The sequence below is a fragment of the Amphiura filiformis genome, chromosome 9 (assembly GCF_039555335.1).
Source record: "Amphiura filiformis chromosome 9, Afil_fr2py, whole genome shotgun sequence".
NCBI classification, from domain to species: Eukaryota; Metazoa; Echinodermata; class Ophiuroidea; order Amphilepidida; family Amphiuridae; genus Amphiura; species Amphiura filiformis.
In genome coordinates, this window is record NC_092636.1 from 14,113,033 (window position 1) to 14,139,489 (window position 26,457).

Genomic DNA, 26,457 nt, shown 5'->3' on the forward strand with positions numbered 1-26,457 from the left:
TAGAAAATTGACGGGAGTTCGGATTTTCTGATTTCGTCATTTTTTCTAAGCCGATTTCCACGTGAAATTACACTTTATTGTCAAGTTCACTTCGAATTCAAAGGAAGTCAGTCAAGGAAACTGTAAGAAATGTGTTTATTGATAAGGGGCATACAAATCTCTCGTTCGGGGTTCCATCCATTGCACTAAAACTAGTTGAAGTTTAAGCTTACCCCATTTCTCTTGATCGAGAAATCTATCTACTATCCACGACGACACGATGGTTAATGTGTGGATAGAAGATAGAGATTGCTGGTATACCACGGCTAGTCGGCGTAGCGTCTTCAGTTTTAAAACGCATCAAAACAATTTTTTAGATTGTCCAATTTGGCTTCAATTTAGCTTGGCTAAGTAACATTTATGTATCTTAGCTGAAGTGTATGCTTACTTTTAACCGGAAACACAGGCGCTGAACACCTTGCTTGATCATAGTTGTTTTGACAACTGCCAACTGCGTCGGTGATTAAAGATTTGAGAAAATCCAGTGCTGGGCAAAATCCATCTCCCGATTTGCAAAGGTTGACTTGTCATTGCAAACTGATGGTGATACCCTTCCGGTTCTTGAACATGTGAGCCCAGCACTACATGTGTTGATCACCTATTTACAATGGGGACTGTGTGATGTCTGGCGATCACTCGAGAAAAATTGACACAAAATGACGTTTTTCATGAGTATCGTCAAGGTGAATTGATGAAGGAATATAGCACATGTGTCACTAATATTTCAATAACAATATCCTCATATTTTTGAGACAATAATTAACTTGAGGAAGAAGTTTTTATTCATATGCATGATATTGGGCCCTGGATGGCAACCGTGTACCGGCCCCCGAGATCGACCCTCACACCAGAACGTATGCTCTCACGATCTAACTTTCGTATCACAAGCTATTGGTTGTTCATACGAAAGTTAGAAATTTTCGAACAACATTTCTCATCAGACTCATGCACCTTCCGTAAGACCGCCTGAAACGATACCAGTGAATCTACACTAAGCTGGTTAGACCAGTTACATTGATGAGAAACATTTTACGTCTAGGTTAATCAGTTATGCTGGCTGACCATGTATAGACGTCAGAATGATATTTACTCTTGGACCTATCAATTGATTAAAATAAAGTGAATGCAGCGACAGAGGTGGGGGTTCCAACTCACAACCTTGTGATCACAAGTCCGGTGCTCAGATATCCACTACACCACAAGGCCCAATTAACTTCATTAATAAAAAATTGAAATCCTAATTTGTTTGATAAACGTCAACAAAAGGTAATTTTTCTCACAAGCAGAACGCACATATCAAAATGGCGGCTCTAATGCTGGTTTCATGCTTTCATGTCGCTTGCCGCTAGCGGATCGGCATGACGCACAGGGTTCACAGTTTATCGCGTTTTTGCGTCCAGGACGCTTTTTGAACTCACTGGACCCGGAAAAAGTAAGATTATGTAACCTGAATGGGTCCAGACTCCAGCAGGCTGTGCTTGGACCCGGAAGAAATCCCATCCAAGAAATAGAAAATATCATCATAGATCGTCATGGTGCAATAACCCAGCTCAATCGGCTCACAGCACATTTTTTAACAACTTTTCATTCTTAAATTACATACAATTACAAAAATCGCTGCAACATGATACACACCTCATCGCTATTTCATGCACTGATATTTGATCAGCGATACGAGGGGAACTGTGGAAGAGGTTGACTTGCAATTTTTTTTCGGATCGTGCAAATATTATGTTACAATAATATTGTCAACAAAACGGAATCAATTCCTGGTGACATCGCGAAAACACGTTTTTGCGGTACATGTAGTTGCAAATATAACAAAATAACCAAATAATTAGATGATTAAAGTAGTGCATGTTATTAGGTAGTAATTGTAGTTCTTTATGAGAAAGTCGGCCGATCGCAGCAAGTCGTCTTTTACCCAGTAATTTGACTCGACTTTGGGCATACTTTAACATTAATCGTTTGCGCCAGTACTGAAAATACATTTCCGGGTCAGGGACAGACTTAGGTTTCAGTTTTCTACTGGCCCTCCGGGCCAGTGAAATGTCAGATCTAGTGGCCCTGCAATAAATTTACTGGCCCAGCTTTTTCAATAAAATCTATCAATTTTTAATCATTTGCCATTAAAATGTGTATTATATCACAAATTTCAAAAAATCTAAATTATTTAATATCAGAAGAACATTCCTTGTTTTCAAAATGCAATTCGATATGTCTGATGTGCTCTCAGATCCCACAAAAATATGCGGAAACGTCGCTAACCGCAGCCCTCGAATTAAGGATCTGAAGGGGCATGGCAACTTTTTAGGCAAGTTGACAATTGCCTTGGATTTTCACTGAAAAGGCAAGGCAGCACAGCAGTTTGTAATTTTTCAAGAGGGCATCATGGCAACTATTGAAAATTTGAGAAGGGCACCAAGGCAATTTCTCAAAAGTGAAGAAAACACACACAAACATAGATAGATGATTTTATGATGAAGGGGCAGGGCTGGGGCACCGACGGCAACTTCATTAGAGGGCATGGCAAGTGACTGCCATGGGTAAAGGACATATTTTGAGGGCATTACGGCAGTGGGGATGGGCACCCACGGCAAAATGCCATGGGTGCCTTGGGTTAATTCGAGGGCTGGAGCCTAACCGAGCCCTAAAGTCAAGCAAACCTTAACATTTGTTTTGCACTGAATGTACTCAATGTAGAGAGTGTAGTAGTCACTAAGACAAGTTCAGTCAGTAGTCCTGCCCAGTGGCGTAACTAGGGTTGGTAGCGCCCGGGGCAAGAAACAAAATTGGCGTAGTAGTAGGCTACGTAGGCCTACTATCGCCGTAAAAAGTGGCCATATATTTCCAACTTGCTAGCAATGCAAGAATAAGAATATAAATATACGAAAAATCATTGAATAAAGATATAAATTACAGGTGACAGGCGGAGCAGAGACTGTGTAAATAATGTCCATGACTGATTATATCTTACATGTATCTCATATGTGTTGGCTCAAAATCTAGTGGCCCGCCGGGCCATCATTGTTGGAAGTTTACTGGCCCAACGCAAAATCCACTGGCCCCGGGCCACCGGGCCACTGCTTAAATCCGTCCCTGTTCCGGGTGTTTCTGAAGTTGCGTACTTAAGTACGATTTGGACCCACAAAAATCAATTTGGGACCCGCAAATTTCAACTAAATGGGATCTGAATGGGTCCAGCATAAAAAATTGGACCTGGTTATTTGAGAGCAAACTGTGAACCCTGGGTGGATGACGCATGAGCAGTGCAGCTAAACGGACATAAACAAGGCTTACGATACATGGATCGAATCCATGGGTTCCTACAGTCACCCATGGAAAACAGGGTACTGAAAACCAATACACCATGTTCATAATCATATGGGCCATGAGTTAGTTTGTTTACATTGCAGTAATTCCATCAGAATAGCCAATACAGATTCCAAACAGATAAAACTTACCTCAAATCAGTTTTAGTTGCCCTTAAGGGGGTACTACACCCCTGTGGTAAATTTGTGACTATTTTTGTATTTTTCTCAAAAACTAAAAACACACTGGTAACAAAAGTTATGTATATTGTTGGGGCAAGGAATCCAATTACTACACTGAAATTTCAGTGACTCAAGACAAGCGGTTCAGTATATATGATAGGAAATGAGGTACATCCTAGCGGTACCTCATTTCTTATCATAAATAATGAACCGCTTGTCTTGGGTCACTGAAATTCCAGTGTAGTAATTGGATTCCTTGCCCCTATAATATACATAACTTTTGTTATCAGTGTGTTATTAGTTTTTGAGAAAAGTGCAAAAATAGTCACAAATTTATCGAAGGGTGTAGTACCCCCTTAATAACTCCAAATTGACATGACATTGAAATTTATTTGCTCAATTTCATACCAAAATCAAGGAAAACATGGTTTTGTTATTGCAAAATAACATAGAAATCACACAGGGTTATATCTGATTACTGCAGCAGGCCACTTGAGGTAATCAATATTGGTACTTGAAATGGCGTGACTCAGTGACTTTCTGCTCATTGTAAGACAGATAGTGTTGTAAACTTGATTGCATAACATTACAATTACCAACTGATATCCTTTGTATTTGAGTTGTCATTTGATGGTATTAGAACTGTCATAATGGATGTAAACATTAAAAGATGTCAACAAAACATGCTGCTGCAGAACTCTATGCCTGTGTGTGTGTGTCTGAGGGCCGATGACCGGGCAGATGACACACATTCGATGGGTGTAGGCTTACGATTGGCTGATATGTCATCACATGTGTATAAAATTAGTCTCAGGCCAGCCGCCAGACTGTATCACGGGTTTGTTAGGATCGACGAGCGTCAGGCCAACCTGGTTGTGTAGGAGACTTATCATCGTGACGCCCATGTTGGAACCCAGTTGGAACCATTGGAATACGGAAGAAATATTCATTAACGGGACTGAAGCAATGTGGCCATTTCTATGTTTGTACCGGGCAAGTACCGGGCATTCTTCGACACGGAGACTGCTACAAATTCGTCCAAAGGTATAAAGCAAAGGGTTGGGGATCGCATTTTTAACAATGACTAAACTGTTTCGGAGTTGAGGTGCGCTAAAAGTAGACCATTTCGGGGGCTGTATTAGCTGTACATGGTACATGTCACGTTTTGAACAGAGTAAAAAACGACCATTACTTTATAGTTGCAAGAGAGACTCGCTTTACCACGCAGCAATACTTCGTATTGCATGCGTGAGCCACACATATTTCTCATGTAGGTATGAGAGGCAAACCTTAGTTAACACATTTGCTAGTCAGCCAAATTTGCCTAGACCGGGGCCCAAACACAATACCGTACATATTTACATAGAAATTAAAAGAACAGCTAGGTCAAGGAAACCTACATAAATATATTGTCTATACTTCACTTGACCGAAATATATGATTTTTTTATGGTGATGAGACACTCGCACATGGAATTTTAGAGGGATTTTGATAGCAATTCCACAAAGAAAAGCTGCTATCATCATGAGACTAAGATCTAGAAACACCACCGAAATAGGCTCAGACGATTGTTAAAAACAATCGATTTCGATTAATTATTTTTTTTAATCGATTATTTTCGATGTATTGAACATTGCGTGACTGTAATAAGTTGAGCATCATTTGTTGCATTATTGCATAGAATCCCACTATTAAACATTGCTGTGCATTTTAAATGGAGAAAGATGTGTTTAACAGTTGTTTCACTTGTTATTCTGGTTTTAGTTTCAGCTAATAATCACCTATACAGGTGCAACTACTTTAAAACTTAGAAAAACAGTCGATTATTTTCGATAAAATCAAAATCTTGATATTTTGATTACAGTGTTTTAAAATAATTGAGTACGGTACCCGATTAAAAAAAAATCAATTATTTTCGATTAATCTAAATATCGCCTAAGCCTGCACTGACATGCTGTTTTGTTAGCTGAATCTTTTTGATGAAAGTCAATCTTTGACAAGATGTAACTTTGCTACGGAAAGTGCTATGACAAAAAGGTTTTCAGTTTTGGCTTTCTTTGCTCAAGGGCTTTAATTTGACATATAAAATGATGCAGTTTGATGGCAAATTTGAATTCACCTAGCATACCTATCTCATGTCTGTCAATTCATGGTCAAAGGTACTCCTAGGCAAGACTTCAGTCTTTATTATAAACATAATGGCATCTACGGACCTGAAGTCCTGCAGCGGTACATAGGGATCCACTGTACATTTAAGAAATCCAAAGTTCAAGCATCAAGAAATATACTTAGTATTTAGGCCTAATAAAAATAAAGTTTGGTTTCCGGTATCCCGACCGACCGTGTAAAACCCTGCCGACTCAAGTAATTTTATCTAATTCTACCCATACACAAACTCTAACCAACCCCAACCCTTACTACATATATGTGACCATCCAGCACAACTGAGCTCTGAAGTCGCCAATCATCATTTTTGAGATATTCAACCAAAATATTCTGCTTGAAATTAGCTTTAAAATGATGTATATCATGTCTATAGTACTTGACATTTAAGTAGTGAAAAATCAATAAAACAGTCAATAAATCCTTTGTTTCCTATTGTTTATTGTTAAGTTCAATGGAGCATATCTCAATAGTGGCACTGGCGACATCTGGGCTCAGTTGTGGAGGATGGTCACATATACAAACCCACCCAAGCTAACCTAAAACCCTTGCCCCAACCCCAAAAGGGGATTAGGGATGAAATGGATTTCACCTAAAAATCAGACCTATATTATATATTTTATTCTTTTTCAAATTTCAAATTTTATTTTGTTTTAATGTTTTTTCCAGGCGGCGGATGACATGATCGCGCCGGCAACTCGTGAAACCGTCCGGCCGTATGGCATTTTCCATATACTGTTAGTTTTGTGGGGTTCATTATCGAACCCCAACGGTTTTAGCTTGTATTTATATTATTTATCAACATAGGCCTATTTGTTTGTGATATTTCAAGCGCTTTTAAAATTTCAAAATAATCCCATTCAATTACACGGTTGACGATGAAAATTTACTGAATTTAGGGACTGCACGTCATACACCACCTGGTTTTTTCTGACCTTTCCCCAAGCCTTGATATAACTATGCAAACTAACCTAACACCCTTGCCCCAACCCCAAAGAGGGAATTGATTTCACCTAAAATCGGACTTAGGCATGTTTAGTGTTATTAAATGCATAAATATATGTTTCACTAACTTTCACTAATACATTGACTTTTTCCAAGTGGATCTTTATTTATGACAGGGCAAAAAAATATATAATAATTTTATGAGATTGCAGATATGTGCATTGGCTGGCGATTTTGGCACCTAGATACAAAAGATAAGATTAATACAAAGATGCGATCGGACGAAGGGGTACCAATTTCATATTCCACTGCACAAAATTGCATTGAGTGACAGGCTTTGCAATGTACAATCGGTATACATGTAGGTCTGAGAACTGAGTCTAGGTTATGTTATGATTTTGTAAATATATGAACTACATTTTCATAGTGCCTTTCCAACTTGTTCAAAGTATAGATTCTCCTGAAAAGTTGCTTTAGAAAATTTACAAACAGATGTAAATTTTAAAAAGTTTACAGAAATTATCCTTGTGTTAACCTGAGTTAAAATGATGAAATGAACATGATGTCCAATGGACAATGGTCTTTCAGTATGCAATATTATAAAAAAAGTTTTTCACTTGTTTTTGTTGCATTTCAGGTAATTTTGAAATGTCACTGAGAGGAGACACTGTGTCATCAAGAAAACAACAGCAGAGATAATATAGAAACCATGCTCAGGAATTGTTGCATCGCTTACAAAACTTTTTCCCGAATAGCTTCGCAGACTCTACGCCTCCAAAGAACTCATCTAAAGTCTGGTATCACAATCTACAGACAGCCCGTGTCTGTGGCCAGACAGCCTGTGTCTGCGGGGTTACTCACACCAACATGCAGGAGAATAGTAGGATACAGTCTTGCATCATGCTTCATCGCTAGGCAGATTTTTATCACCCATAATGCATTGTGTCTTCAAGTTCACCAACATGGAGAAAAACACTTTGAAAGCTTAAAACAAACATGTGACTCTGGACAATACAAATTAATTCAAGTTTTTTGGTCTATTTACAAGTATTGTAGACTATTCATCCGACTAGTGTGGGCTTGTTCTCTGTATGGCCCATTATTCACCCTATACCCTATTACTGTATACATACCCAGCTGGAAACAAACTTGGTTAAAAGCTCTTCTCTTCCTAGTTGAAATCTCAGGACCAACTTTTATTAAACTTGGGCAATGGGCGAGCACAAGGAGAGACCTGTTCTCCGCCGATTTCTGCAATACATTTGCCAAACTTCATATGAATGCACCATCTCATAGTTGGCATTACACTGCCAGACGACTGGAAGAGGTGTTTGGTAAAGAATGGAGGGACATGTTTGTGATAGTAGAGACGATTATACACTCAGGATGTATAGGGCAGGTGAGCTATCTTAAGAACCACTGAACGAATACTAGGCTTGTTTGTACTCATATTAATGCATTTTACATGCTGATTCCAAATATGGTCGTGAAAATGTGCAATTCTAACATGTTTTAATTTTAAATGGCGTGAATGGGGCTCGAGCAAACTGGCATATGAAAATATTGAGAGAGAAAAAATCAGGACTCAGCGGGGATTGAACCCTGGTCGCTGGATTACCGGTCCAGAGCTTTACCACTGTGCTACCTGAGTTCACAGTCGGTACTCGGGCAATCTCAACTTAAGTCCCCAAGATAACTCTCTCATTTTGTCTTGGCGGCCAATTATATATTAAATAATGAAGAAGGAGGCGGCCTATATGCTTCACCATAGCAGGGCGTAAGACAATGCGAAACACAAATTAATATATGCGAGGATCGGAAATAAACGATGCAAGCTCGGGAAATTATAATTTAAATGGCGTGATTGGGGCTCGAGCAAACTGGCATATGAAAATATTGAGAGAGAAAAAATCAGGACTCAGCGGGGATTGAACCCCGGTCGCTGGATTACCGGTCCAGAGCTTTACCACTGTGCTACCCAGACAGGGTCTAATTCTGCATAAAACCGGGCAATGTTATTTCTATAGATCTGCTGCGCATTCAAATTGCATTGTATTGCATCGTACTTTCATTTGTGTCTATGCTAACTATGTGTACACAACATGAACTCACGTGTTTTCAAGCAAATTACCGATAATAGGTGATCAAAAGCGATCGGAATGTTACAAAAGTACAGATCGCATTTAGTTTACTTCATATGAGATGATCTTTGGAAAAATACGGCATAATTTGTCTTGGTGTTTGCGGAATGCCATGCAGTAAAATATTAATACGCTTGCGCAATTCATGATTGACAACTAACAATCGGCGTGTCCTTCGTATCCTCACTGTCAATTTCTTATCCACTCACTAATCCTCACAAAAGCTTTGTGTTGATTACGTAATGGGTGGAGGCAAATTGCAATAAGTACAATGAAATAATGAGTAGGGCGGGCTCCGAGGCGGGTTTCTTCTTCATCTTACGTAACAAAATAATAAAAAAAAAAAAACCGGAAGCTTGTCGTTTGGAGCTCTAGCTGAAATACAGCAAGATAATGTAAGATAGTAAATGTAAACCTGTATTTTAGCTAGAGTATCTCGAGCTAGTGCTACCTGAGTTCACAGTCGGTACTCGGGCAATCTCAACTTAAGTCCCCAAGATAACTCTCTCATTTTTACAGAAAATTTGAAACTTGTCATCTGCAGTCGACAGCCGCATGAGAGAGTTAACCACTTCATTCTCATAATAATACCCCAGCAATCACAAAAATGCTTTTCAAATGTTATAAACATGTTATAAATGTGTTTTGGTTTTGTAACATTTAAATGTCGGGTAATATGAAGGTCATGGAAACATTGTAAATGTCTTTGTATGCAAAGAACATCAATTAAAGGGAATCTGTACCATAAACTAATCAATGGCTATATAGTTGCAGCAATAATAAAAACGACAAACAGTAAAAGTCCCAAGCTTATATACGTCCAAATAAAGGAGAAATTCTTAATTCCTTACGACGATTAGCGGTGAGTTTGCGATCCATGGTGCTGCCATATTGATACCCGATGTATTTTTATTACGCTGTAACGGTACCCCGATTTTGAAACCAGCGAAATCCGTGCCACGAGCCTCGTCCCGTGTGAACTTTGGTGACACGGCGAAATACTACCAAAGTTCAGATTCAACATTCGCTCAAAAGAAAACGCGACAATTTCTACCCATAAAACTACAGAAGAACATAAAAAAATGTATTTTAAGTAATATTTATGATCGAAAAGTAAAAACAGCACTAAAAACCAAAATTCGCTGTAGGGGTCGCGAATGCCATACAGCAACACACGCTCGCCGTGGGTCTGTGTGAAAGGTTACACTACCATTTGTGGCAGAAAGGATTCACAAGCAGCTATCATGGCGGCTCCCTTGAATCGCAGAAACGAAGGATTAAAAGTGCTTTTTCTTTGTTAGGAATATTCCAAATTCATTTAGAGCGTCAGGTATGTTTGATTTAGGGGTATATAACTATATTAGCCATTGATTAGTTTATGGTACAGATTTCCTTTAAGAGAGTTGGTGAGAGAATAAGACTATTTTTACTTCTGTGCAACATTAGCATAAAGTTTGTCATAGTAATGTTTTCTGTTTATTTTTCCTCCTATTATAGGTCCACAAGGCATACATGAGGCCAGATGTCATTGAAAAGGTCAAGTCACAGGTCAACTTTGGAGGACAGTTTAGGATTCCTGCAGAAGAAATAGAAGGTACAGGAAAATAGAACTAATTGAGCCAATGTCTTAATCTATTTCATGTCTACACTCACTCCCCCTGTGGAAGATTTTGGAACAGGGAGAGTTGATTTCCAAATAGAATTAGCACATTAACCAAATCTGTTTTAAACTCACCCTCCCTTTGTGGGAGATTAAAGTTGAATTGTTCTCAGAGGGTGTATGAAATTCAAATGGAGCTGCCTAATGTGTTCATTCTATTTGAAATTCACACTCCCCCTGTGTTAGATAGTTCTAACATCTTCTACAGAGGTAGTGTGGCTTTTAAATGGAACACCCCAATCTACAATCTTTAAATAGAATGAACAGACTTAATTGTAGAATACATCAGGATTTTTACATAATCATCATCAATATCGAGTTATGTAAGCTATCCACCAGTGGATCTTCTGCGACCCCTGCGCAGAACTTCCGTTAGTGGATTAACTGCGCACGGTGGACGCAGGGAATCCACAGTCGGATTTTCGGCGCACGTCATGAAACAACCCTCCGTATATAGGCGCCGGTGGAGTATTTCTGCGACGGTCGCAGGGAATCCACTGACGGATTTTTTTGGCGCGCGTGCGCAGAAACTCCCTCCGTATATAGCTCGGTGGAGTAATTCTGCGCGACGGTCGCAGGGAATCCACTGACGGATTTTCGGCGCATGTGCGCTGAAACTCCCCTCGCACACGCAGGGAATCCACTGACGGATTTTTGGCGCACGTGCGCTGAAACAAACCTCCGTATATAGGCGCCGGTGGAGTATTTCTGCGACGGTCGCAGGAATCCACGGATTTTTTCGGTACGTTTTAAAGAATAACTTAGAAAGTATGAAATGTATATACAGAGTCAGAAGTTAGAACGGTGGAGTAATTCTGCGCGCGGTCGCAGAAATCCACAGTCGGACTTTTCGGCATGCGCGCGTCAGAAACTCCCCTCCGTATATAGCTCCGGTGGAGTAATTCTGCGACGGTCGCAGGGAATCCACTGACGGATTTTCGGCGCACGTTTTTCTTAAATCGTTATGATTTAATATTGGCCTATATTTCATATTTTCTGCCCTTTTTCTTAAACGTGCGCAGAAAATCCGTCAGTGGATTCCCTGCGCATCCGCGCGCAGATATACTCCACCGAGCTATATACGAGGGGAGTTTCAAGCGCGCGCGCCGAAAGTCCGACTGTGGATTCTCTGCACTGCAAGCAGAAATACTCCACACTCTGTATATACATTTCATACTTTCTAAGTTATTCTTTTTTAAAACGTGCGCCGAAAATCCGTCAGTGGATCCCTGCAACCCTACTGCGACCGTGCGCAGAAATACTCCACCGGCGCCTATATACGGAGGGTTGTTTCAGCGCACGTGCGCCGAAAATCTGTCAGCGGATTCCTTGCATCCGCAGTTAATCCACTATCGGAAGTTCTGCGTAGGGGTCGCAGAAGCTCCACTGGTGGATCATGTACATACATGCAATATCCGCATATTATTATTAAAGTTTGGTAGTTTTGCTAGACACATTATATTGGTTTTAAGGATGCAGTTCAAATTGTTTTTTTCACACATACAAATCCTGGAATGGACTAACTCTTTCCTGTCTTATTCAGCTTAAATCATCATGTCTGTGATCATCAAATAAATACCTTCTTCATTTTCCTAATTGGAAACACCACACGTAGATGTTGCCGTACTGTTAACGGTCCTTTCCCAATGTTGCACCGGCCAGTACTATGAACTCTTTGCCATTGGCATTAGTTCTATGTACAAACTTTTAAGAAAAAACTGTAAACTTGTTCATTCTTAATTATTTATTCTTTGATTGCAAATTACAATTTTTTGGATTGTATGATTTGAATGATTGTTTAACGCGGCTGTGTACTCTAGCCATTGTTTCTTTCTCAAAATTGAAGTTTTATGATATGTTTGTACCTTGTTATGTTTTTTATAAATACAAGGAATGAAAATCCAGATTTGTAAACTCCAACTGCAATATTTTAAGGATTTTATTTCACTATTCCACTCGTGTTTGAAATTGAAAAGGAAAGAAAATCTTTTTTGTACCAGCAGGGTACACGTGCGCAACAACGCATCGCCTTGCGTATCGCGCAATTTGTTAACGCACAAATACGCTGACGCATACGCTGACGCTTATCTGCATGCGCCGCTAATCTTATGGAAACACCACGGAAGCACTGATTTCACAAAAACCTAGTGGTCAAATGGCTCCGCTTTTAGCTGATAAAATGTGGGTTTTTCAAGTTCTTTCCCCGATTTAAATATCAAGTTATGAATGGATTTCGCTCAAACTTCTCAAGGGGCTGTGGATTTACCCGATGTTCACGTAATATAAGTTTCAAAAACGAAAACTGTCGATTCTCCTGTGAGATTCGATGAAAGTGCAAAATGTGACCACTTTAAACTTCAACGCCATTATTTCAATGTTCATTTTCTCGGTAAAATGACGATTTAGGTACACGATAACTCAATAAATACAGCATCTATAGGTAAGCAAATATGATCATCGTAAAAAGCATGATCGACTCAAGAAACGGTTTTCTCATTTTTTATATTTTGGTCTATTTCCGATTTTGGGCATCATTTTGTGCAAATAGGCGTTTTGAATTTTAAAAAGTTCATTTTGATGCCTTATATGGTCAATATCTCAAAAATAAGGCCAATATCAAAAAATAAAAAACCGCTTTTGGAATGGAGCCTCAAGATTGAGCTAAAAACAAAATAAAATATTTTGGAAAGAGTGTTTTTTGTTATGATGTACCTAATAAATATTGCCAAAACTCACTTTTTGTGATTTTCTTCAAAATTGTTGTTTTTACCCCAAATCTGTATTTATATTAAGATTTATTGATGTCTTGCCTTCATAAAATGTATACTTTTATATGTTTTGGCGCTTAATAATTACAAAGTTATTGCACTTTTACTACATGCATGGCTGTGAGTACACAGCCACCTTAAATCTCTTGTGACATATCTTGTGACAAGATATCAAGAGTTTACAGCTCCTTCTCAAGAAAATTAAGAATGAGTATAATGATATAAACATTTAGCTTGATTCTGATGGGAATATGTGTGATCAAGCAAAATGAGTCTGATGTCGGAAATATTGATTATGAGATATAGCCAATAATAGTATTCAACTTACTTTGCATTTTATTGTTCTGAGCAACACTAAAATGGTACTATCTCTGGAAGTGTATGTCTTTATGTGACGTGTTGTGTCAAAAGGAGACACTTTTGGGCAGGTTATCAATTTTGAGTTTTTTACATATCTTAAATATAGAGATATTTTACTCCACAATGCCGATTTCCCCAATGAAATCGGACATTCCCAAGCGTTTTGAGTTTTTTACATATCTTAAATATAGAGATATTTTACTCCACAATGCCGATTTCCCCAATGAAATCGGACATTCCCAAGCGAAGATATTGAGTTCGGAAGTTATGGTATTACAAAATTGGAAATTGAGATATCGGCCTTTAAAAATATTATTGGCAATGTTGAGAGTAGGAATTAACTTTAAAAATGGCTCAAAAATACAAGATGCCAGTTATATTTCGGTCTGAAACTATCAGACAATATTTTTAACATTAATAACATCACAAATTCGCAACAAACCTAAATTGTGAAAAAGTCACCCACCGGCAGATTTTTGGCTATTTCTCCATTTACGATCCTGCCCAAAAGCATCTCCTTTTGACATGACACGTCACATATGCTGCTGTAGTCTGCAGCAAAAAATGAACTCTGAAAAAGGCTTATGTTATGAAATTGAAAACTGAATTTTGATTTTGATCCACATCAGACTCATTTAGCTTGATCGCATCACAATTACGTTCCTCCCTTTGATGTTGTCATTGCTTAATTGTTTACACACTACACCTATCATATGACTTTATATATAAACTGGATTAAAAGATATAACCCAAACCCATGGAATAGACTATTCCAGTTGAAATCCATAGACCCACTATATGGAAGCAATGACATTTAATCTTCCACACAGGGAGTGTGAATTTCAAAAGGCAAAAGGAGTTACCTGAATGGGTGACTCCGTTTAAAGTCTAATTTCCTGTGTGGGAGATTAAGGTTATGTCTTCCATAGGATGCATAGATTTCAACTGGAATAACCCAATATCCCTTCTTCTGTTTATTACAGGATGCAGTGACACAAAAGCACCACTAATACCAGTGGCTATCAAGGTACGTACAAAAATCTCAACATTTAATAAGGCATCAGAAATTTCCTGTTCTACTGGCGTGCACACTTGTCAAGTGGGGTCGGTCAGTCTTTTTGTTTGGTTGGGGTTTTTTTAAGAGGCCAAATGGCCCTGAAAATGCACAAAAACTGAAAAATTCTAAAAAAGTTTTTTAAAATTTTTGGATGACGGGCACTTGTCAAATCCTAGCTGTCAATAGTGTTTTTAATGTTCATCCGCGATCTCAGATACTCCCATACATAGAGCTGCCTCGTCGTGAAAAACGTATAGATGATTTGTTCTTGTTAGTTTGCATATCTGCCAAGCACCTTCATATTTCAGTTGTCTAGGTTTTATTTGATATCTATGATTTCAACAATTTCTCTTTTTATTTCTACAGATCCTACACCCTGGTGTCTACAATACAGTACATTGGGATATCCAACTCTTACACACCTTGGCAAGATTTTGCTCGCTTATTCCAGGTGTAAAGTGGCTCAGTTTGACAGAGTGTGTGGAAGAGTTTGAAGCTATGATGAAGAATCAGGTAACATAATAATTTTGATTGCATGGGCTATTACAGATGAAATCCATACACCCTCTATGGAAGACATGACCATAATCTCACACACAGGGAGTGTAGATTTTAGATAGGGTTACATGAATGGGTGACTCCATTTGAAATCTACATCCCCTGTGAGGGAGATTAAGGTCATGTATTCCATAGGGGGTGTATGTATTTCAACTGGAATAGCTCATTTAGTCTGTGGGGATCAGTATCCATCATGTTGCAACTCTGCATCAAATCATGCAATGGACTCACTTGGGAGTTTTACCATCTAACTGAGACCTGACCCATTGCCAGCAAACGAGACATTCTTTTGTTTGTTTGTTCATTCATTCATTCAATGTGGCACTAGGCCAGGTACCCAATATATTGAACGAGTCAATAAGTTGAAAGCATAGGCGAGATCCGGGCGGGGGGAATGGGGATTTATCCCCTAATATTTTGCCAGGAGGTGTGGTCCATACAATCATCCCCCCCCCCAATGTTGATGCCTGATACTGGGTTTCTGAACAAATTAACCCCATATTTGCCCATTTTAGCTCCATTTATTCTACTTTTACACTATATTTCATCAGTTTAGCTTCAAAATAGTAAAAAAAATTGCGCGCTTTGTGCGCAATTGTACCATAAACTTATTCTGTCGCCAAAGGGTGCTGGATTGACCATACTTGAAGAATTTTTTCCAACTCCATCCCCCCAATGTCAAAAAGAAATCTACGCCACTGGTTGAAAGACTATCCTTACCATAAAATCAAGGCATTACTAGAAATACATACAAGCAAAACTAAAACAATATCAAACATAAAATAAGAAAGAAAATCTAGCTAAAGAAGGTGTGATTAGATAGCCAATATAAAGGCCTGGAGGGAAATTGCTTTGACAATAGCCCTAAGGAGATAATGGTCTTACATTTTTACGTCGTTTGCCACGAAAACGTTGATGCTACTGCATGCTCAAAATCTAACCCATTTACCCTGCTTTTATAAATGAACATGCATTGCGCTTTTATATTTGTGTGACCCCACCCCCGGACCCTGTATTGTACTTCAGTTAATAGTAATTTCATTTTTGTTCCAGATTGATCTTGTAGTGGAAGCTGAGAATTTGGACCGATTCAACAAGAATTTCTCCAATGTTTCATGCGTCAAGTTCCCAAGACCTATTTGGCCGTTTGTCACTCATGACATACTGGTGGAAACATATGAGGTAAACAAACACTATTAGGCTATTCCAGTTAAAATCCATACACCCCCTATGAAAGACATAGAGCAGAAAAATGGGGAACTAGGCTGTCGGTCAGGTCAAGGACCTTCAAGAGGATGTTGAATTTGTTTTGAAATCAAATCAAATACTGGAAATCAAAATGAAAAGCTCACATTGTTTTAATTTATGATGTCTAATGCATATACTTCATTAGACGTCCACCAATCAGTCATGGGACATGTCATGTGTAAACATAACAAAGTCATTGGAAATTTTCATTATCTGTAATTGATTTTACTTTTACTCCTTTTTTGATTGGATTCTGTTGTTCTTCTCCACAGGAAGGTGAATCCATCGCCACTATTATACAGATGCCAAATGGACCAGATGGTCTGAAAGAAAGACTAGCAGAGATTGGGATCAACACGCTTCTCAAAATGGTTAGTACTGATGTACATGATTTTGTCTTGGCCCTCCTCCTGTGTCTTGGCAAAATGAGCCACTTTTTGTTTAGCCATTTTTTGGCAAGCCTGCTGCCTACCCACACACATACTTTTCAAGACAGATCGATAACCTTTACCTACCTTGTACAACTGGAGTGAGTCAGCCCTCGAATTAAGGATCTGAAGGGGCACGGCAACTTTTTTAGGGCAAGTTGATAACTGCCTTGGATTTTCACTGAAAAGGCAAGGCAGCACAGCAATTTGTAATATTTCAAAAGGGCATCAAGGCAACTGTTGAAAATTTCAGAAGGGCGCCAAGGCAATTTTTCAAAAGCGAATAGATGCATTGCTGTCAGCTGAATTCGACACCAAAGTAAAATTCGACTCTCAACTTTACACTAAAACTAACCTGCTTGCTCAAAAAACCTGCTTAAATAATACAAAGCAATCAAAAATCAACAGTTTAATTTACTTAAATTTTGCGATCCCTAGTTCTGAGCTGCAAAACTGACTCGAAACAGCGATGAAACAGCTGTAACTTTGGTAATAATATTGATCAAATTCACCGGGATCAAAACTATTTTGTGCAAAACATATCTAGAGATGGGCTCACATGTACAAGATAAGACGATACCGGAAGGGGATCGCCATCGGTTTGCAATGGGAAGTCAATGTTTGCTAATCGAGAGATCAATAATTGATTTGCCCAGCGCTCGGATTTTGTTCATGACACGAGGAAGCTTTAATAGTTACTAACAGCGTTTCTGATTGGTCGATAGTAGGCTGAAGGTATTTCTCTGACCAATCGAGAAAATGAAGTCAGATTTCTAGCAACCAGATAATGTATAAAAGCCGATGTGATTGGCTGAATATGTAAGCTTACGTAGGGGTAATGAATATTAATTGACAACAAACTATTGTGCATACTGTGATTGATAGCTGGGTTACGATCAATTCTGTGGTTACGATGCTCAAAATAGCGATCGTGTTCAAGATTTTCGAATCAATTTTCCACAATTTTTTGGGTTTTAACCAGTACTTGTTAATGATTTTATAATGAAGGGGCAAGGCTCAGGCCGGCTCAGACAGGGTCTAATTCTGCATAAAACCGGGCAACGTTATTTCTATAGATCTGCTGCGCATTCAAATTGCATTGTATTGCATCGTAATTTCATTTGTGTCTAGGCTAATTATGTTTACACAACATGAACTCACGTGTTTTCAAGCAAATTCACGATAATAGGAGATCAAAAGCGATCGGAAAGATAAAAAAGTACAGATCGCATTCAGCTTACTTCATATGAGATGATCTTTGGAAAAATACGCATAATTTGTCTTGGTGTTTGCGGAATGCCATGCAGTAAAATATTAATACGTTGCCGAAATTCATGATTGACAACTAACAATCGGCGTGTCCTTCAGATCCTCCACTGTCAATTTCTTATCCACTCACTAATCCTCACAAAAGCTTTGTGTTGATTACGTAATGTGTGAGGCAAATTGCAATAAGTACAATGAAATAATGAGTAGGGCGGGCTCCGAGGCGGGTTTCTTCTTCATCTTACGTAACAGTATTGTTCTCCAAAAAACCCGAAGCTTGTCGTTTGGAGCTCTAGCTGAAATACAGCAAGATAATGTAAGATAGTAAATGTAAACCTGTATTTTAGCTAGAGTATCTCGAGCTAGGCCGGCTAGGGCACCCACGGCAACTTCATTTAGGGCACGGCAAGTGACTGCCGCCGGTAAAGGACATATTTTGAGGGCATTATGGCAATGGGGTGGGCACCCACAGCAATATGCCGTCGGTGCCGTGGGTTAATTCGAGGGCTGGAGTGAGTATTTCAAAGGAAGTTATCCAATTGCATATTCTATTTGGAAGGAGAGTGTGGAAGACATGGCCTTAATCTCCCACACAGAGATTGTGAATTTCAAATGGGATAACCTAAATGGATGACTCCATCTGAAATCTCTACCCCTGTGTAGGAGATTAAGGTCATGTCTTCCACAGGGGGTATTTGGATTTCAACTGGAATAGCCAAATGGTATTTTCCTTGATTCCATCTCAATGTGTAATATGATGAGATAATTATAGGCTGTTTGGACTTACAAGGTTACAATGTGTCTGTGCCTATTTCTACAGGTTTTTGTTGACAACTTTGTGCATGCAGACCTTCACCCAGGTAACATCTTAGTCCAGGGGATGTCAGACTACCAACCATCCTCCTCTATTGATGAAGATGATGTTGGTTTTGAAGCAACCACTGTGGGTCGGATGACTAGGAAAGATTGCCCTCTCAAACTGGTACTATTGGATACAGGCATTGTGAGTCATCTGAATGAAGGAGATAGAAGAAATCTACAGCAGGTGATGCTGGCTGTCACCTTAGGCAAGGTTTGTGTCTGTTTGTTTGTTTGTTTGTCTGTTGATAATGCTTATGGGCAATTCCATTTGAAATCCATACACCCCATATGGTAGACATGACCTTAAACTTCCACACAGGGAGTGTGATTTTCAAATGGGGCTGCCTGAATGGGTGACTCCATTTGAAATTTACAATCCCTGTGTGGAAGATTAAGGCAATGTCTTCCATAAGTGGTGTGTGGATTTTTACAAACTAATAGAGATAAATATCAGAAGGCATGAAAATTGATGTCTACTGACAAAGTACATAACTTTTAATGAATATTAAGGAATATTTTTGGAGCACATAACAATTTTAACTGGAATGGCCCAATATGTTAGCCACAGAGATCCATCAACCAGTCTTATGGATTAACACTTATGGACAGGCAAATAAAAAATGCATTATCCTTATAATTAAAATTCCTGATGAAATAAATTTAAAGTACAGTTTCCTTTAAAAAGTGTAAATTTTGATCAAATCAACAACTGATTCATTCTTTTATATCAGCTGACATGAGTCATTCAGTGCAATGGGAAAATTTGAGTATTAATTATTCATTATTATTATAATTATGTTATTAAAACTTTTTTATAAATAATTTAATATTAGCGTTTGAAAACTACAATGCATAGTTTGGAATTTTCAGTGTCAAATTTGCTTACAGTGTGCACATTAAATAAGTTACCAATTTTTGAACATGACCCCATGGCCTGATATGGTAAACATTGACAGAAGCGAAAGTGCAATTTTTGAATCTGTATCTTCCATCAGTTTTTGTTTCATGATTTCTGCCTTATTTGCTGTCACATCCTTGCACAAATTGTGGTCATCTTAACTTGATTTACAAAATCTGTCCTCACTTTAGCTGTAGGGTCATGTTCAAAAACTGGTACCTTATTTATTGTGCATACTGTATTTCCCGACAGGGTGAGTTGGCAGCAGAGTTATTGGTGAATCATTCCAAGACATCAGAATGTCATGACATAGAAACTTTTAAAGCCGAGTTTGCCGTGTTGGTACAACAAGTACACAAATTAACTTTACAACTTGGACAGGTGAGTACTTTACCGTTTTTAATTCCATCGTATTTTCAATTTCCCGATAGGGTGACGTGGCAGCAGAATTGATGGTGAATCACGCTAGGGCATCAGAATGCCATGATATAGAGAGTTTTAAAGCCGAGTTTGCCGTATTGGTACAACAAGTACACAGGTTAACTCTACAACTCAGTCAGGTGAGTACTGTAACACATGGCAGCTATTGTACAGGCAAGAGGTAGAATGCAGGTAAGACACAGAGAAGGCAATAGCTGCTCTTTACACATTTGACAATTTCTGCAATGCATCTAAAAATATAAAACTTGGCAGCTATTGCACAGACAAGAGGTAGAATGCAAGTAAGACACAAAGAAGGCTCTATCTGCAATAGCTGCTCTTTACACATTTGTGATGCGATCAAGCTAAATGAGAGTCTTGATGTCATTCAAAATCAAAGAGATTCAGTTTTCAATTTATTACATGAGCCATTCTCAGAGCTTCATTTTGTTGAAAACTCCATCAAAATAAGACTTACAGCAAGGGGGCATGGGAGGTAAAGTGAATTTCAGAGGGTTATAATTAACCAATTTTGCCTGAAATTGCGGGAAAGAGTGGGAAATTTTTAAATTTTGAGGTCAAGGGTTCTAACTGGGGGCATTTGCTATCATTTTCATTGATATACAAAGTGTTCGAAAATGCAATCCATGTTTGCTGCACATCCCTGTATGGTCATTTGTACTGATTAACCTCCCCCCCCCTCCGCCCCACATTGGGATCTCATGCTCATCTATTCATGCCAGAGTTCTTTTAACCCCAATATACTTGTACACTCATCTGATGACCTAGACAGTTCACTGAAAAAACAAAAAAACATTGAAAATCAGCCCTTTTTTGAAGGAAAGTTCACAATTCCACCTCTCCCCCTCAAAAAATAAATCTCGACTACCAGCTTGAACTACACCTTTGGGTATGATACTATTTGGGTCCATAAAGAAATATATGTGGTGTGATCAAGCAAAATCAGCTGAAGTCGGACATATTCAATTTTCAGTTTCTTATGGGATTGTAAATAGCATTTGCAAAGCTTCATTTTGCAGAAAACCCATTGAATTTGGACAACCAGTTCAAAAGATGTGAGCAGTTAAAGAGTTTCCAAAACAATAGGAAACAAAAGGAAATATTTCCATTGTTTGACTATGCATATATATCAAAATCAATATTTCTGACTTCCTACTGATTTTGCTTGATCACATCATACACCGTATGTGCATGGTTTTTTTATGATACTTATCACCCTCTTATTTGTGGTTTTATATCTGCAGATTCAAGTTGGAACTTTAATGCAAGATGTACTCAATGTTTTCATCAAACACAAGGTAAGAATGCTTTGGCACACTCAGTCAGGGCTGTACGGTATTATTAATTGAAAAATGTTTCCAGGCTGCCTCTGTGCCAAAGAGATTATAACCAAAGAGTACCGGTACTAACTCAAAATTGGGCCATGTGTATTGTGTAACGCAATGGTAATTTCATCATTTTGGTTGCTCGTGGAGGGCAAATAGTGTACTTCTGGCATTTTTCGCAATAACCCCAAATCCAAATTGATTAATTATTAGTGTATTTAAGCTTGATTGTTTCAAAGGATTGCACACTCCACACAACGTCATGACTCATGAGCAGGGTCTTAGCTCGCCACCCGTCTGGCCGTCATTTTAGACGGCCAGTTTGCTCCTGGGACGGGCAAAATTAATGCCTTTGACAGATGCTATATTATAAATAATAATAATGTTTTGAGAAGCTAATTGACCTTTTTAGTAGACCCAATTTGTAGAACAAGGCCATTCAGCATATATTTGAACTCTTTGAACCCCCAATGGGCTATAGATGTCTGGTAAATGTTTTAAAGGTTAAATTAGGACAGACAATTTTATTCAAATGATGGGCAACCCTCAATTTCTAGCTAAGACCCTGCTCATGAGCAACACACAAACATGCCCTTTGTTTTTATCTTATTGCTCTGTGCCTACATTTGCTGTTTTCTTGTCCCCTTGCATATTGTTTGTGTTTTACTTGTTTGGTAAACCTAGCTCCTTCAAGTGTATATCACAAATAATAAATTGGATGTTTCCCAAATTTTGGACTTTTTCAGAGTTTAGACCAAAATTTTCAGCATTTGAGAATCTGCAAATTTTGATTCTAAAAGATTCTCGTAGAACATTATTGTGAATCAAACTTGATTCTTGTAAACTTTTTTATATTTAAACAACAAAGATTGGGTGACCACAAACAACTTTGGCGATAATCAAGTTTGATTCTCTCACTGTGTGACAAATGGAGCTGCTTAATGTGTTCATTCCATTGAAATTCACACTCTCTGTGTGGTGTGTGGAATACATTTCCAAAATCTTCCACAGGGGGAGTATAGATTGGCCCATTATGTCACATAAAATGTATGTATACTTACTTACACTTTTACTTTCTTTCTAATTGCAGGTGAAATTTGAAAGCAACTTTGCTTCCATAGTATTAGCTGTGATGGTTTTGGAGGGGCTAAGTAGATCACTGGACCCCCACTTGGACATATTTGAAGCTGCCAAACCAATATTACTTGGACAATCTGTATAGACAGTAAGACTGTTTCATTTCATTGGAGGGATGCAAAATCAGGACATGTTTGAAACTGCCAAACCAATTATGACAATCTGTATAGTCAGTAAGACTGTTTCATTTCATTGGAGGGATGCAATAGGGCAGGACATATTTGAATAGAAGCTGCTAAACCAACACTGCTTGGACAATTCCATAGAGCCAATCAGACTATTGCATTGTTATTTTATGGTAGAAACCCAAATATCCATGAACCTTGATCTATTAACATAACTATTTTTGTTACAAGGCTAACTTGCTCCTCCCCATCTGTAATGGATTGGCCCGGAGTAAGGCACAGTTGATAAAACCAAAGTGAACTGAACTGAAGTGATGTATACTGTTAAAGAACATTAATTTTCATGCTTTCCTCACTTAACGCACTTAAAGCCATAATGTGTGATTTGCTTCACAGCGACGCCCTCAATTTTACACAGATTTCTACTTTTTGCATAATTATAATGACCAGTGGTATACTAAAATACCACGTAAAAGACTAAGCCTGAAGTGCTTTAATAACAGTAAAATTTAACTTTTTGTATTAAAACTGGGTCGACTCGGTTTTATTCAGAGTTCAACGATCGAGTACTTGCTAACATGTACCGTGGATGTCAGCTTGTATGTACACACGTCGAGCGCGATGCTCCGTGCAGTTACATGTATATCGCAATTTTCTTCGTTATACCTTATTTCTTTGGCTCAAAATTAAAAGGGGATAACGTGATCAGTGAAAACAAACATTTAAATAAGAATACTGTATTGTTTGTAATAAACGCCCGGGGGCGTTGCATTTTTCGAAAAGGGGGGCGTTTATTGGAAGTGAATTGTCATTGAAAAAAGCTTGAAAATCGGGTTCAATTTCCCGATGGTGCTCCTATTAAAAGGAGGGATTTACGACTCTACATGATGGCGGCGCCCACTGAAAATGATATTTTCGTGGGAATTCAACAAAATTACACCTGTAAGTGCATGGAATTAGTGAAATTCTACCATAATTAGGCAATGAAATGGATGGGAGTTGAGTCATCACAGGTTTTGTCCATTCAATTTAGCGATCGTGACTGACATGACTTATGCAGGTTTTAAGCTTACCTACACGGTATGCGATGGATGGCATGGAAATGTTTGTATTTTTGTCAATTTTTCACAGAAAAATTGGAGGGGGCGTTTATTACAAACAATACGGTATATTCTTTATGCAAATCACACATAATTGCTTTAACACAGCTACCATGAAAATAAGATTGTGTTCACAATCACAGACAAAATGTTAGAATATTTTGACATGGTACTTCAAATGTGCCCCTATTCCCCTGTTCAATGTTACAACTAGTTGATTTGGTCTTACCCGTAGAGACACCAAACGTTGATTGGTGGGGAAGGGGAAGGGTTGTAGTAGTAGGAAGGGGCTCACACCAAAGAAGGAAACATTTTACAATAGCAGAAATACTGTTTAAGACAGTCCAACTTTTACACAAGTGTTCAAACTACTAAGACAACTCAATTTTTTTATCACAAATTTAAAAACAAAGTAGTTCATGCTGCAATTACCGCTTCTTCAGTACATCAATATAAATGGGCTATTCCAGTTAAAATCCATACACCCTATGGAAGAAATTACCTTAATCTCCAACACAGGAGGTGTAGATTTCAAATGGAGTCGCCCATTTAGTAACCCCATTTGAAATTCACACTCCATGTGTGGAAGATTTAGGTCATGTCTTCCATAGGGGGAGTATGGATTTCAACTGCAATAGCCTAACACGAACAGGTGGCAATAATCGTCTGTAGCAGATTATCTTCCATACTTTTAATTTATTCTTGACTGGGTTAGTTTGTTTATCATCAAAACAGATAAACATCTACATTTGCTTAGAAAACATTTTAAAATAAAGAAAATAACAGAATTAATGATAAAATATGATACAGATATTCAGGGTGATCCATGTATAGTGAAATCAACAATTGACAATTTTGTTCCAAGTAAAATTTACTTGATACTTCACAGGCATTTTTTAATGTTCAGTTCGGGGTTCATTTAAAACATACTGTCACCATTAGAGAAATTATTTAGTTGCATGAATCATACTTTTTAGTTAAGAATTTATGCCAATTTTGAGTTTGTTTTACTCAACAGGGAGATGATAGGTCAATGGAGAGTAGTTCCAGAGAAGATGTCTTACACTTCCCATAATGCATTTCTCCCATTTCAATTTTCTGTACCGATTTGCTATCTAATGCAACATGGGTTGATAGTGACAAAATGTTCCTCAATGAACAGAGCACATACAGATCTTTCAAAATATATCTATCTCTTGACTATTGAGTATGCTATTGACCCACGTTTAGCAAGTCTATTCGCAAAATGAAAACAAAGGGACCTTTACAAAATAAACTGTAATGGGTGTGTCATTTGATGAATGAAGTGATGTATCATGTTACAAAGAATTCTGGGAAGTGTAAAATATCTTTTCTAGAGTAGCTCTTCTTGTAAAAAAAACATGAAATAACTGAAACATATGGAAATGCACCCATATGTAGTATGTCTATGGGTCTCTGTGCCAATAAACAACAGGTTTATGCTGGTTTCATACTTTCTGCTGCTTGCCGCTGAGCGGCGTGACACTTCATCATGCCGCTTGCACTTGTCTACAAGCGGAGCGGCATAATACTTGTGCACCCAATTTCATGATACTGGTTCATGCTCATTAACGGTTAACTGTTACACATGCATACCCCTCTTGTATACCCCTCCCTAAGTGTGGAGTTTGTTTGAGGTTCCAACCATGGAATTTTACACACACTTTTTAACCTTGTTTCACACACACCCCCACATCCGAACACAATCGACTTACTTTGGGGGTCTTCGTATCACAAAAAGTGTTATACCCCCTCTATGGCCCAAAGACACTCTCCAATGGTGGAGCTCCACCATTGGAATGTATGCATACCTCCACAGTTGCAAATGCCATTGTACCCCGGGCCACTTGTATTTCAAGTTGTATATCATCCACGTACAAGGACTTTTACTAATTGCAAACAAATTACCAAAATATTATGATCGAAACTAGAAAGGGCAAAGTTGTAATTTCTATTCACTTCATAAACTATTATTATTAAAAAATAGATGTACCGTACTGACGCGAGTATAGTCCCACCTTTTTTTAAGTTATTTATTTTAAATTTCGGCTTTGGAGTGTCCCAGGACCTAGACCTAAATGCTAGGATCATTCATGGTTGATTAAAAAAATTTAAAAAAATTGAATTTTGCACGGTGTTTTGTGTTTTTAATATGAAAATTGATACTTTGTTTTCATGTCATACTCTATTAATGATATCAAAATGCATTGAATTTGAATGCATTTTTTTAGGTCAACCATGAATGATCCTAGCATTTAGGTCTAGGTCCAGGGACACTACAAAACCGAAAAAAATAAAAACTTTTTTTTTTTAAATTAGAGTATAGTCCCACCCCCAATTTTGACAAATGTTCACCCAAAAACGGGTTGGGACTATACTCGCGTCAGTACGGTATATACAAAACCAATTTATTTGAAATCTT

The 26,457-nt window shown here is 38.3% G+C and overlaps 1 protein-coding gene across 2 annotated transcripts; it reads left to right on the plus strand.

Annotated features, from left to right (window-relative positions):
* On the plus strand, window positions 1–26,054 carry LOC140160663 (uncharacterized aarF domain-containing protein kinase 2-like). Of its 2 annotated transcripts, none has more exons than XM_072183936.1 (11): window positions 1–122; window positions 7,279–8,040; window positions 10,280–10,376; window positions 14,554–14,597; window positions 14,994–15,140; window positions 16,239–16,367; window positions 16,706–16,804; window positions 18,948–19,199; window positions 20,139–20,267; window positions 21,572–21,625; window positions 22,743–26,054. In XM_072183936.1, exons 2-11 carry the CDS (start codon window positions 7,351–7,353, stop codon window positions 22,872–22,874), a joined length of 1,773 nt encoding a protein of 590 aa, XP_072040037.1. In that variant the 5' UTR covers window positions 1–122; window positions 7,279–7,350; the 3' UTR covers window positions 22,875–26,054. The 2 variants fall into 2 exon arrangements, with proteins under 2 accessions (XP_072040037.1, XP_072040036.1); XM_072183935.1 differs by lacking the exon at window positions 20,139–20,267 and adding an exon at window positions 20,318–20,446.
* Window positions 26,055–26,457: the final 403 nt, after the last annotated feature.